Source organism: Filicampus tigris, chromosome 6 (assembly GCF_054856515.1).
Source record: "Filicampus tigris isolate MCC_2025a chromosome 6, RoL_Ftig_1.0, whole genome shotgun sequence".
Classification (NCBI taxonomy): Eukaryota; Metazoa; Chordata; class Actinopteri; order Syngnathiformes; family Syngnathidae; genus Filicampus; species Filicampus tigris.
Window position 1 is genome coordinate 7,182,029 of NC_141222.1, and position 15,214 is coordinate 7,197,242.

At 40.3% G+C, this 15,214-nt stretch overlaps 1 protein-coding gene across 3 annotated transcripts in view; it reads right to left on the reverse strand.

Moving 5' to 3' along the window:
- Nucleotides 1–14,525, reverse strand: part of cabp2a (calcium binding protein 2a) — a 29,064-nt gene extending 14,539 nt beyond the window's left edge. Inside the window, exons 1-3 of one of the 3 annotated variants that reach the window (XM_086033954.1) lie at nucleotides 12,629–14,525; nucleotides 12,197–12,379; nucleotides 33–254 (exon numbers count right to left, since the gene is read on the reverse strand). In XM_086033954.1, the coding sequence (XP_085890080.1) occupies nucleotides 33–254; nucleotides 12,197–12,379; nucleotides 12,629–12,688 (465 nt within the window). In that variant the 5' untranslated portion in view covers nucleotides 12,689–14,525. Of the gene's footprint in view, nucleotides 1–32; nucleotides 255–547; nucleotides 977–12,196; nucleotides 12,380–12,628 lie in introns of those variants that run through there. The other 2 variants (XM_086033953.1, XM_086033952.1) reach the window with 2 other exon arrangements.
- Between the last annotated feature and the right edge of the window lie 689 nt (nucleotides 14,526–15,214).

Genomic DNA, 15,214 nt, shown 5'->3' on the forward strand with positions numbered 1-15,214 from the left:
CTCCTGAGAGTGTGTGCAGCAGTCATACATACTAGCTGGCTCTGTGCGAAGCCCTGTTTGAGGAAGACACACGCAGGCCCCACTATGTTGTGCAACATGTTGCAGTTCTTAACCAGAGCGCAGAGCGGCTCATCGAACTCCGGTTCGCTCCCTCTTTCCTCATCTTCTTCTGTGTCCATCTCACCTGCATCTCTCAGGCCCCCGAGCATGGCTGTCGCCAGTGGGGACCCACTTCGCTCGACAGGAGACACTCCCTTAGAAGAGGGGATCCAATTACTAAAATGATCAATGGCAGCAGTGTAGCATATTCATTTCTACTATACTCACTGTTATGGTCATAAGTAAGTACGCATTTGAAAAAATGAATTTGACTCAACACTACACTGCAATGCAATTTGTAGTATCTAATATAGAATGTTCATAAGACTTTGACATTGTTATTTGAACATAAGATATTAACGTTGAAAATGCTTGATAAATATCCTGTTAAGGTGTAATGTATATAACAGAGCATATTATCCAGCAAAAAGCAGTACTTCATCCTTACCTTACTCTTTGTACTGTTTTTTCTAGATGCTTTGTTAATATTTCCCATCACCACCCTCTCTTTTCCCCTTTTTTGTCCAGTCAGCACTGCTCCTGTGTCCCACTTCTGCTCGTCCTCAATAGTCACATTACAGTCCGAAATCCAACAGCGTGCTACATTCTGCGCACATCATCGGGCTTTGCCTCTGAACACCCGCAAGCAAACTTTCGTCTTGGGTGAACAAGCTACAATCCAACTTTATACAGGTCCAGATAGAGCCAATGCATCCGCATGGTGCTGCGTCCAATCCTAAACTCCAGTAGGTTATTGGAGGCTGGTACAAGGACTTTTAAGACCTGAAGGGTAATATTATGAACAGTTGCTGAAGAGTGATAGGTCAGTATCGGAGAGCCTGGTCATATCCGGGCTGAAACAACCCACAATCTCTGATTGCATGACTGAACACTCTCTCTCTCTCTCTCTCTCTCTCTCTCTCTCTCTCTCTCTCTCTCTCTCTCTCTCTCTCTCCCTCTCTCTGGCTCTCTGTCTCTCTCTCTCTCACGAAAAATAAATTTTGTCTATCACCCCTACTGCGAGTGATCTCTTGAATTTGGACCAACTTCATCTAATCCATCCCACCTACTTTCCTTTCTCTACCCCTCGAACATCATGTTTATGGTCTCAAAATGACAGGCCTGGCACAACTCTGCATGTGCATGAGAGAGCACGGAAGGGGGAGGTGTATGGGCAGAATTACGGATGGGGAGTTGGATGTCTGTTTAATCCCTGGCATTTCAGATTAGAGGAAAGCGCAATGTTGGACATGAGAGTAAAGGCTTGATTTGGGTTCCTGTTATAAGCAAGGGACATGCAATTTTAAGACTTGGACATTTACTTTTACAACTTTGCAACATTCAAATGTTAAAGGATAGATAGATAACTGAACTGACCTACGCTGGCTGCACAGAAGTCTGGCGAGTGAATGACTACATTCAGTTACCCTGTCAGGATAATGCATATTATGCAAAGCTGGGCATTCTGTCTATATGACGGAGCAGTCCGTCTATCCGTCACTGATGGACGCCCGTTTTGCTGACTGCTGATGAATGACGGGAAAAAACTGAAAATAAATGGGTTAAGCATAGACGGAAACCTCTTTATATCTATCTATCTATCTATCTATCTATCTATCTATCTATCTATCTATCTATCTATCTATCTATATATCTATATATATATATATATATATATATATATATATATATATATATATATATATATATATATATATATATATATATATATATATATATATATATATATATATACTATACATATAATAGGGATGGGACGACATCTCGTACTACGAGATCTCGCGGGATTAGAACGCCACGAGATTTCTCGTCCGTGCACAGCACGAGATCTATTTTCTTTTGACGGTGTTTTGCAGTCCGAGTGAATATAGCAGATGTCCTAAAAGGAGCTGTCACCTAATGGGAACTTCCGAGGCCAAATCACGGAGTCGCTGTTGTGACCGACAACTCTTGCAACATGTGGCGATACGAGAGGCTGGCTTTGAGCCACATATTAAGTGCTTATCGTGCAGGCAATGAACACAACGCTACTGCGGCTGGTTCAAAGTTGGCCGCGTATGATGTTTGTTTAGACGTGTCAAGCAAACCACAGAGTTTCTTTTTTTCACCGATGCTCAACAGCAGCAGCACTTTTGACGTCTCAATGAAGACAACTCGAGCTGCCCGCGCACAGACTAATTATGGACGTAATCACACGCTAGGACAACTCTTTGGACATGATGGCTCGCGACTTAGAGCAGCGGGGTGCCGTATCTGCAGCTCTGAGGAGCCCACAACTACGACGAGTTGCAGAAATCTTGACAGACGCAGTGACATTCCTCTTGTTGAAGATCGACTGAGAAACAAGTTGAACTCTACAATAAAATACAATTTTATTTATATAGCGCATTTCATAACAGCTAGAGCTGTAACAAAGCACTTTACAAACAATATAATAAATAAATAAAAACAATAAGAGGCTGTGATACATCTATTAATAGATATATCAATAAATATTAACAAATATATAAAATAAAAAGATAAATAAATAAAGCCAATAAATTAACATAAAACACTATCACCAATTGCGTTACCGCCCTACGAGCACAGTTGTATTTTGTCAAAGTATTCAATAAGAGGAAAGATCTCATCTTTAGCTATTCTTGCAGAAATATTTGAGAGCATGTAACAAAAGTGACTCCTGTTTGCATGTGCACTTTAGAGCTAGATGATTAATTTTCTTGCAGTTAGATAAAAAACATTTTGAAAACTGAAAAAATTACATTAGGTATTTTTTTATATTCAAAATTTAGCAAAAATCTCGTCTCGTTCTCGCGGGCTCAATCTCGTGAGACGTCTCGTCTCGGAGTTTGCATGTTCTCCTGCCTGCGTGGGTTTTCTCCGGGTACTCCGGTTTCCTCCCACATTCCAAAAACATGCGTAGTAACTTGATTGGACTCTCTAAATTGCCCCTAGGTGTGATTGTGAGTGCGGATGTTTGTCGTTGCGTGCCCTGCGTTTGGCTGGCAACCAATTCAGGGTGTCCCCCACCTCCTGCCCGAAGACAGCTGGGATAGGCTCCAGCACGCCCCGTGACCCTTGTGAGGATAAGCGATATCTATAATGGATGGATGGATATGTATTTATACATATATATATATATATATATATATATATATATATATATATATATATATATATATATATATATATATATATATATATATATATATATATATATATATATATATATATATATACACACATAATAATATAAGGGACAGCAATGTTCCTTTTGATTAACTTTAAGAAATGTGCTATGGGGACTTTTTTTTTTTTGCGAAAAAAAACTGGTCCACTGCCAGTCAGGACAAGTGCAGCTTCTTGGCCAATGCGCGAACAAACAGCCACTGGAGATTAATGAGATCCATGAGTCGTTGCGCAGAGAACAGCTTTCCACATGTTGCATTATCAAAACGTCGCCAAGAGAGTGCAGCAGAGCACATCTTTTTGGATGTTGGGAAGCGAAAGCTGCACTCAAATTGCAATACAGAATGGCCAACAGTAGAGGTCATACACAGAGAGATGCAGCACAAGACAGCAAGATGCTGAAAGGTTAAAGCACTTTTATTTTCTCCGACACTCAGTCGGTTTTTGTCTTGGAAACACAATTACCAAACAGCGCTGATTTCCTTGACTTTGAAATTGGATGCACAATGTAAATCTAAATTATGTTGTACAAGGTGGTTGATGAGATGATAAACATCATGACTTGAATTCAATCCACATTGTCTCGGTTATATAATAGTGTGCGCCTTAGCTCACTAACGCAGCTGGACAGCCATCAGATTAGCAAATCTCAGCCCTGGAGTGGGATTTCCGCACAATGTATTTCACACACAATCACTTAAGGATTCATATTAAATAGAGTAGTGGCACAAGATAATTTCAAAACAGAAAAGAGTAACAAATGATGGAAATAAATACATAAAATATTTTAAAACAGTAGTTGTGGTTTGAGAAAATTCCAAACAGCACTTTGTTGACAATTTATATGTATTCCCTCGACAGCCGTTAACACAGAAGTTGGGTCAGAAAATCCTGTGCTGTGGCAGTAAACAACAAGATGGACAGACTCCAAAAATTGGGAATTTGGACCACTCAAATTTGATGTGGGCCAGTTTAGAAAAAATGGCAGTTTGGTGTGCTGTCATGTTGTGTATACAAACATACAAACACTAATATAGCAGAGACTACTTCAACATGTGTCATAAATTGAGCATGTGGTTAAAATCGTTGTGGCATTATTTTAAAAAAGGTTACAGGTAAGGAGTCGTTTCTCAAAAGCTCTGATTCCCAAACACTGTGCTCTGCTTTTTGCAGATGATTTGGTTCTTTTGGCTTCATCAAGTCGCAATTTCCAATTCTCACAGTAGTGAATCGCACCCGACTGTGAAGCGAAAGTGATGCGAATCAGCACTTCCAAAACTCTGACCATGGTCCTCAGTCAGAAAAGGCATGTCGAGAGGACAGAGATGAGATCCTGCCCCAAGTGAAGAAGTTCAAGTATCTAGGGGCTCTTGTTCACAAAGAACAATGGAGTTGGAGATCAACAGGCGGCTCACTGCTGCATCTGCAGTCATACGGACCTTGTATCACTCTGTGGTGGTGAAGAAGGAGCTCAGCCGAAAGGCAAATGTCTCAATTTAGCGGTCGATCAACAGTGGGTAGCTAAATATGCATGAAATGAACTTGGTAGAAAACACGCATTCAGAGTGTGTCTGCGGGAATGTGTTGCAAAAGCAACCATACTGACGTTATTTCTTTTTGGAGTGTCAAGGTATATTAGAACTGAAATGAGTGACAACAGCACTCTGAAATAAGCCCCACTCATAGCAAACAAAAAACTTGAGGAAGTCCATTTTGGCTCCTGCGTGTGTACATCTTTAAATCAGCTCACTAACTTTAACTTATTAATTTATTCAGAAGATGAGGGCTTGATGAAATGATGAATATATTTCAATGAACATTCAATAGTCACTTAGAGGGCAGATGTACTGGAAAACAAAAAACATGTTAGGTTAATGAGGAAAAAACGTTTTGTTTTGTTTTTTGTCTAATCTGACATGATTTTACACACAGAAACCATGTATGGTCAACGGCTATTATTTTCACACATTCACCCACTGCTGAAAAGGGCATGATAGCTTTTGCACTTGCTTTTGAGTTGGCATAGGACCAAAAAGTAGGGTATACATTTTCTGTACAGTCCAGGACATCCACTGGATGACTTATTTCATCCATTAATAGGATAATGCATATGCAGTACATGACAAATACCACGGGCTAGAACTGTGTGTTCTTGATCTCTATCCCATGGTAGAGGACACAACTGTTGCTGTAATAAATGCCACTTTGGTGAAGGCGCAGGCTACAGCTGCTAACCTACTTTCATAAGACGGATAAAGCTGGACATGATGTTAATGACTGTATATCATAATTTACCTTGAACTGCAGATCACTTTGTCAACTCTGTAACATCACAGAGCTGAAAATCATTGTCAAAATTAGTTTTCTATTTAACTCTGATAGATTATAGGGTGCTATCCAGGGCTGGGCATTTTACAAAAAATTTGCGGTCCGTTCATCGCCTCCCGCCTACAGCCGGGGTACCCTTCCGCCGTCCGCTATCCGCCATAGTGTCTGGCCGTACCAAATGGTAATCGCCTATAGGCCGGTCCGAACATGGTCCACTCAGACTCAATTTCCTCCTTATAAATAAATGCATATAGTGCAAAAAAAACAACCAGATCATTTAAGATGAAGTAAATGTTAATTAATAAAACCGTGTCACATTTGGTTAGGACCTCTGCCTCCTAGTTTATGGTTTCATGTTCTCCCCGTGTTGATTTGGACTTTCCTTGCTTACTCTGGCTTGCTCCTACATTCCAAAAAACAGTTAGTTAATAGTTTTGAACGTTTGTGTGATTGATTGTTTGTCGATAGTGCCATGTCACTGACTGGCAACCAGTTCAGGGTGCCCCCCACCTCTTGGCCAAAGTCAGCTGGGATAGGTTGATCCTGACAAATAAATGGAATAAATTGGGTAAATGGGTGGCCAAATTGACACACTGAATCATATTGGTGAAATCTTTGTGTCCGGACTGCGTTTCATGCCCCAAGTTCCCTCTGTCTCATATTGCGAGAAAAATAAAGTGGTGGTGGGAATGATGTGCATCTGGCTGTCTTGTCGTCTTACTCATTGCAACTCGACTTTAATCCCTGTCAAATCCCAATCAATCTCTTCTGCCTTTCTTTCTAAATGACATCCATCAGCCTCTGGCCCTCATCCTAGAGCCCCCACCACCTTCATCATCTGATACATTTGTTCTTGAGAGCATGATGACTTATTTTTACAATGAGAACAGTTGCATGTTGCAAAATAATTACAAACTAGTATTTTTCTTTAATTTTACTGGCCGAGGACTGAAACTGTATGGACTGGAATTTCAAAGAATGTATCTGAAATTAACTTGTTGTGGATTTTTGTTTCAAAGTTTTGGATACGCAGTATTTACAGTAGTATTGCTAAAAACAGACAGAAAGCCACCCTTTTCTGAAATGAATCAGTTTGTATGTTTTTTTTGTGTGTATGTGTGGGTGGGATACAAGTAACTATTGTCTAAAATATCTAAACCTTGTAGTGTATAGAAAAGTGACATACTTGCAGTTTGCTGGAGAGATACATGTTTGCCTTTGTTGCAACTGCCAATATGTGTCTCAAAGCATGGCACATTGAATACAATTTGCTGAAGGATCCTGATCAACCGACATTCCCCATTGGTAATAAATAGGGTTGGGCATCGTTTGAATTTGGACGATTCTGGTTCCGATTGCAGTTCTTCGATTCCTGATGATTCTCAATTCTGATTCTTTAAAAAATAGAATTAAAAAACGAAAGGCGCTAACCAGAATAATTTTTGGGTGATGAAATTGGATGAATAATCAGGGGTTTTTTTTATATCATGAAATTTTGACAGTGTGTGAACTTTACCTGAGTTACTCAAGGGGCTATTTTATTTATCAAACCTAGTTACCTACAGTAGTAGGTAGGTACCATGCTGAACGTCTGAGCCAAAGCAGCACAGGAATGTTGAAGGCGGGACCCGGATTAGAACAATTGGCAGCAGTTAGGAGGTGGAGCACATGCGCTCAGTTACAAGTGTTAGTGCCAAAGAATACTGTTTCCTGGTGAATAAGCATGCAATACGACAACTCGTTCATGTGTCTGTGTTTCACCGCTGACAGTCACTGGACCGAGAGATGTGTTAGGTTTAACGGTTGAACAAGCCAAATACAACTGCAGTCACACATTTTTATATATATATATATATATATATATATATATATATATATATATATATATATATATATATATATATATATATATATATATATATATATATATATATATATATATATATATATATATATATATAAAACACATTTTGGACTTTCTACCCGACAGTTCCCAGCATATATCGTGTTACCCACCCAACATACTTTGCATTTCAAATACATTTCCCTTCTATCTTTTCTTTTTTTTAAAAATTATTTTTAATAAAGCACATATATTCATTCATTCATTCATTACCCATACCTCACAAGGGTCGCGGGCATGCTGGAGCCTATCCCAGCTGTCTTCGGGCGGTAGGCGGGGGACACCCTGAATTGGTTGCTAGCCAATCGCAGGGCACACAGAGACAAACATCCGCACTCACAATCACACCTAGAGGCAATTTAGAGTGTCCAATCAACTTACTATGCATGTTTTTGGAATGTGGGAGGAAACCGGAGTACCCGGAGAAAACCCACGCAGGCACGGGGAGAACATGCAAACTCCACACAGGGAGGCCGGGGCCGGGATCGAACCCACGACCTCTGAACTGTGAGGTGGACGTGCTAATCAGTCGACCACCGTGCCGCCCAAGCACATATATTACAATTCAAAATTGTTAGTGCAAAAACAACATCACTGATATGCCAATTAAGTGCCTGTGCAATAAACATTAAATTCAAGACAACAGCAGTGTGCAGTACCACATTGTTCAACAGTTTGTTTTCTCTCTCTAGCTCACTAGCTTGTAGTATGTTCACATTTCTAATTATAAACAACTTTGCATGAAGTATGTTTAAACAATGAATGCGTAGGTAATGTGATTGTGTCATAGAGGGCAGCAATCCGCCTACACCCTTTCCCTACAAATCACAGGTCAAGAATATCTCTTGGTTTTATGACACGTCCTGATCGAGTAGTTGGCAACATGTGCTCTTTGGTGTGTGGCGTGCTAGTCCCTTTTGCAGTTGGTTCTGGCTGAAACTGCTGTGGAGTTTCGGGTTGGTTACACACTGGTTCAGCGGCTGGTGGTCGTGTCAAATAAATGTTATGCCCAACCAAAGTAAATCCCCCAAATATATCATATTTCACATATTTTTATTATCTCATGTCTCTCTCCTCCGCTCCACATCTTAGTATCTTAATGCTATCCCTCACAACGAACTGAGACCCAACTTCCAGTCTTCCAATGCAATTCCAAGCTTGTTTAGTGTATCCGCATCCAAGTGACTGGATTTGTCAGTTAGACATGGTAAAATGTGCTGGAGCGCGATTTGTGGCTACCCCCTCATACGTGCCTGTCTAGACCTGGTTGTTGTTAGGTATCGCTGGTTGCGGCAAAATGTCTGTCCTTCATCAATGCGGATGATGCACGAGCATTCCGTTTCAGCTGGTTGGGGGATGACAGCTGGTTTCCACATTCCTGTCTCTTGTTGGTACCTTATGTTGTCTCCTGGTTGAAATGTGGAAAACAGAAGAAAAAAATTGGATCTGCCAAAAATGGGTGTTGAAGGGCCTGAGCAGGGACAAATCGTGTATCAGTTTGATGTTCCAGTAACCTGAACATGCGTCCATTTCACTGAAGTATTGCGTTGCAGCCAGCTTTGGAGTGATGTCATCCAAGAGGGTAGTGTGGCCTTTTGATTGACTTGTTGAAGTCACGAGGATTGTTTAAGTCACAAGAGTTGAGACAAACCCTAGGTTTCCTCTTAGTGGGTCCATTTACCCATTCTGTGGGCTGATTGACTTCGGTGATAATGGTGTTTTTTTCCATGTCGTCCAACTCCTGCTTTAAGCGATCTCGTAACATGAACGGTATTCTTCATGGAAGGTATACAACTAGCACAGCAGAGGGATCTACATGCAGACTGCATTCACCTGGGAACTTTCCTATCCCATAAAGCCTAGAGAGACCAAAAAGACGCTGGCCAACAGTCACAGACCCCCATACATGAGTATGCAATGTCAATGGCTTTATCCGGCGTGAGATCCGAGCCTTGATTTAAAAGCGTCCCTCTCACTGGGGGTGAGTCTGTGGCAAATACAATTTGGTCATGCACCATCTCCTCACTGTTAGCGTAGCCTCATTGCTTCACGAATAGCTTTCGCTCAGTAAGTAATTTTTCAAAGGATTCCCCCTCGCCTTGTAATCTCTCGTTAAACTTGCACCTTGCAAAGATGGAATTTGTTTTGGGCACGATATATTCTTCGAAATGTCCGTAATTAGTGCCCAGCTTTTTAGCTTCGTCGCTTGTCAATGTCCAAGTATTGAAAATATCACCTCTTCCTCCTATCCACAAAAGTATGTAGCTGTATTGGGTTGATTCCTCCTTTCCCTCCAGGAGTCCAGACAACAGGAGCTTGATGCGTCGGGAAGGTTCACCGAATCACAATCCATGTACGGTGTCGCACTTCCGATGCCTCTCATCAGTCTTGTTGTTTTCAAAAGCATACGGTCAACAAAACTCTGACACCATGTAATGTTCTGTGTTGCATGAAATAAGACGCTTCCTTTTTGGGGGCGCTCATAACAGAAACGGGCATATTTGAACAACATTTGTTTCTGAACAGTAAGAGTGAAGCACTGAGTGCTCGGAGCGGATTTCCAAATGCACCCACGATTAGGGAAAGGGGATTTTGGGTGTGAGTCCGAGTTCTTCTTTTCTTGGTGTCGGTTTTTGTAAAATACATTGGTACAAAGGCAATACTGATTGGTATGAGTTCCCACACAGGAGATTGTAGATAAGGGACTGGAGGTGTAAGTGACTGGCACACTAACCATATAACACTCCATAAAAAAATAGAGTGAATGTCAGCCTCTGACTAGTGAACATGGCTAGCGATAGCCTTTTGGATCCACCAAATGCTAAGTAGGCCTATGGCACTAATTTACTCTACACCACTTACAGCTAGCAGCTAAAGTCTAGCCTTCCACTGCGCCCCCATAACAGCAAATGAACATTGAATTATTATTGCTCAAGAAGATCAAGGAGTAACTAAACGTGTTACACACCGAACAATTGAGAATAGGCGAGGACAAAGAAGCTATGCTAAATTTAACTTGAATATAAAGTAGAAAATAAAAAAATAAGTGCTTAAGTCATACATTTGAACATTGGTCTGGAAATATTACAGTGAAGCATAACCAGCTATTAACGGTACATTAGGCACATAATGGATTAGTAGTGAAAAGAGTTAATAGCTAAAAACACACTGCTAATATACATAGCCTGAAAATAACTGCATGAAAGTTAAGATGACAGTATGTTACTTTACCATGAAGGATAAAGTAAAAACTCATGCTGCGAATGGCTGGCGACAGGGTGTACCCCGCCTCTCGCCCAGAGTCAGCTGGGATAGGCTCCAGCTCACCCAGAACCTCAATGAGGATAAGCCGTATAAAAAATGCTTAAATGTTTTGTCATGCAGTAACACAAAGAGCAATTTCCCATCATTTTGTTGTCATAATATTCCTAAATAAAATCATGAAGGGATTTCACTTTTGTCACAAAGTCTCCAAAATCAGACTCATCAGATGCTCATTTGATTTCCATCAGAAAGTAAAGTGTTGGAACTCCTCAAGAGTTGTGGAATACAACATCAACCAACCAACTGAAGGTAAAATAAAATAATGCATCTTACAGTCACCGCGGTAACGTGTCCAAAACTCACAATTTGCCAAATGTGAAAGTCATGTTGACAAACTTACTGCACCCCGGTATGCATTAATGTAATCGAGCTGGACATACCGCCTTTGTGATGGACCGGTCCGCCTATGACGAACGTCCATTTTGTAGGCGATAAACGATAGACGGGAAATTTAAAGAAATAGTCGGACTAAGCATAGTCGGAAGCCCATTTTTCCCCCGTCTATGTAATTGCGCACTTTTGCAAAAAAATTAAAATAAATAAAATGCCCCCTACGTTTTATCGATGCAAAGCTCGTCTTCTCTGATTACAGAATCCGTTGGAATTACATTGCTAGCACAAACGGTTCTTGAGTTGCGGTGATACGAAAAACATATAATCTTCGTCACTTTCCACTATGACGTACGGCTTCCGCCGCCCCCGCACATAAAAATAAAAGTCAGCTACCATAATGTATGTAGTATGGACAGAAAGCTCCACGTCTCTGCTTCCAGAATCCGGAATAACATTGCTATCTTAAACGGTTCATGAGTTGTGTCATCTCCTGTCAGCTACGATAGGGTTCTGGAAGGTGCTTCAAGGAGACACGTTCAGTCCGGCTGTGGTTAATCTGTGAGTCTTTCGTTTCAAATATAGCCCAGCTATTAAAGTTTTCATTTCTACCCTAAAATTGGCTTCCCTTAACTAGTGGTCGTTTGTCGATTTTTTAAAAAGTTTGTCGTAGTTGGTAGTCAGAAACGCTCACGGAAGCCCGTTTAAAATGATAGTCGCACCGGCCTATTGGCGATTACTATTTGGTCCGGCCGTACAAAATAGCAGATGAACGGATGGTAGAAGAGTACCCCAGCTGTAGGCGGAAGGCGATAAATGGACTGTGAATTTTTTGTAAAACGCCCAGCTCTGGTAATAGATTGAACAACACCACCCCCCAATAACCCCCGCGCCCCCAAAGTTACCCACCCACCCCCGGGTTCCTTAGTATCTCTTCTGAACTCATGTTCAAGGATGAATGAAACAATTCACAACAAAATATTGCTGAGTTAAGAATCCTACCTGTCCAAACACAGAGTCAACAATGGGCCGCAGCTTCCCTCTATCTTTCTCTTGCAGCCAAAGGTCATCACGGTCTCCCACAGGAGAGGACAGGCTTAAGGTTTTGGCCTTTGGCTTTGGAGGCCTCTTTATACTAGCTGAACTCCAACGCCTCAGAGACTCAATCTTCTTTTTGATGGAACCCTGTGTGGAATGCAATACTCAATTATAAGAACAGTGGGGAAAAATATTTGTCCTGTGAGCAAGTTTATTTGTTTGGGCAGCATAAAGCACGTACGACACACCAACACATACAGATGGTTGTGGATCTCAAACAGGGGGTGTGTTTAAAGCAAGTTAGGCCTCAAATGAGGAAGGCAAAAAAGATGAATAATAACAGGATGCAGGTCACCACCAAGTCGAAGACATTATGAGATCTGTACATCAACTGACCTTCTTCAGTAACTTTCCCTCAGGCACCTCCATGGATGACATGTTCTTCACGTCTGTCATCTTTTCTGCCAAACTTGCATGCACTGAGATGTGTGCTCTTTCCTTTTGTCCTCTTTATCTGTTTGTAGAGCATCTGACACCGGTTGATAATCTGAGGCACGTCTCTTACTGTGGATGCTCCTCCTTCCCTCATCCCTGCCTCTCTTTCATCCCTGCTGCTTGATGCATCATATTTTCATTTGTCTGGTAGTATCCCATTCATCTTTTATTTGACCACAGTACATTTTCACAAACACAAAATACAACATTATTTGTTTTCATGGCAATATGTGCATATTTTAAAAATTGCATATTTGGACAACTGATTTGTGCACCCTTTAAAAAAGTATGTCAGGGGAATTGCAGACACATTTTTTTCCACCCTCCAGTAATCCCAATCTATCGCTCTCTCTCCCTGACACAATGATGGTGTGAATCGTTGTCTTGTGCCCTGCGATTGACTGGGACCAACTCCAGTGTGCAGTGTGCATCTCAACCCATCTCAACTGGGATGCAGAACAGGACAAATGGTAAGGAAAATGATTAAATGCAGTAGTGTTGTTTATCGCATTAAAAAATATTCAGTTACTTTATTTTCAAACAAAATTTTATCAAACCATATTTTCAACAGAATCATTGCTATTTCTTTTTGTCAATGCACACTGAAGCTCATTTAACAGAATAAAGACAATGATTTGTAAAGAGACTTACATTGTGGTCATAGCAACCAATAGAAACCCTGCTTACTGTTTTGTGTATGGAGCTTCTCGACGTGATTTGATGTAATGTTTACATGAATGTGGCAATATATTTACTTTGGTAAAAGCAGCAAGCCATCAACATGTTGAATTCAAGTAAATGGGAGAGTATAGATTATAGCATTAGTGCCTGGGGGCCAAAAGAAAATCACAAACATGCAACACAGATTTAATGTTCTACCCGGCATCTGTCAACTATAAGCACTGTATTAGCGCATTAAACCCTTTCAAGCAATTCTTTCAACCTCCTGCCACCTTCTCACTCTTGTTCTTCTCCTGTCTCACATCTTCCTGTTTAGAAAAGTACTTTATAGTCATACATTTTGACATACTGAGAAAAACATCCAATCTTATCAATTTCAATAGTTGATTGTATTATGTTAGCGCCAAGATCGAGCCACGCATTCTCCGAATGTACTCCTTCTGATTTTCATATTTGGTTTCATTTATTTGAACAGTACTTGTTTCAGCCCTTCAAGTGACACGGTATTGCTGTACACGCTCAAAGTTTTGGTCTATAGAACGAAACAATAGAAGAGAACCGCTGAGAGATTATCTGTTGAATGGCTGAGATCAAAAGGGAGCTGTGTATGTAGGTCTGACTCTTTTGTTTTAATCCTGTTCTGTTTTTATATTCATGATCTTCTCTCTTTAATATTCTCTCCAAATTACAACTACCTCCATGATAATCCTACATTGGTTTGACCCACATTACACCCACCACCCTGTCTGTGTCTAAGTGTGACGGAACCAGACCTTTTGGACAGCATTTGTGACACAATACACTCAAAATTAGTGTCTGATATGATCAAATCCAATCTTCCAGAAAGGTGGTCAAATGTTCAGCAGTGCAGATTTATAATGATCCTGGATTAGGGGACCTGAACAGCATAATCCTACTTTAACATGTTTCATGTTAATGGATGGGATGAAAGACTGCCCTCTAGCGATTAACAATTATAAAAAATAAAAAATATATTTTTAAAAAGCATCATTACGGTCTTTAAAACCTCAGATGTCATTTTGCAAGATAACCTGCCAAATGCAAGGGCACACTTTCTCCTTTATTTGGAATTCACTGAAATCCTGCAAAAATTTAGCTTTTAAACTTGGACATTCATTGAATACTTTGTGTATTTTAGATATTTTTTCATTGATTAATGTCACAGTATTTTACAAACCCCAATTCCAGTGAAGTTAAGACTTTGTGTAAAATGTAACTAAAAGAAGACTACAATGATTTGCAAATCTTTTTCAAATGTATTTAATGTTCAACGAATACTTTATTGTTGTGGTTGTTTTTTATTTCAAATAATCAGTTTACTAAACTCGGAATATCTTCACCTCGAGTTAAGTGTGTGCACCACAACTATGAAAAGACAACATCAATGGAGCCCGTATTCAACAAGTCACCATGGCAACAGGGAAGAGGCGTGTAAGTTTCAATGTAGTCCTTTGCAATCACAATAAGATGACAGGTAAAAACTGCTTGAATGCAATCCTGTTAATTGATTTCATTCAAGTGCAGTCTCGCGGGAAGCGCACTTGGCAAAAGCTGAAGATGAAATATAAAAACATTGTTCAAACAGTTACGACCTCGGCATAATCTTATGGGGGTACACTGAAAAAAATCATGGTTGAATTTACTCAATTATATTTCATCAGGTGGTTGCACAAAATGAAATCGTCTGCATCCAGATACATTTTTTAAAGTAGATGTATGGTCTACTGAAAAAAAGGATTCAGATGATTATATTTCTTGCACCCACCTGCCAGATGAATTGAAATT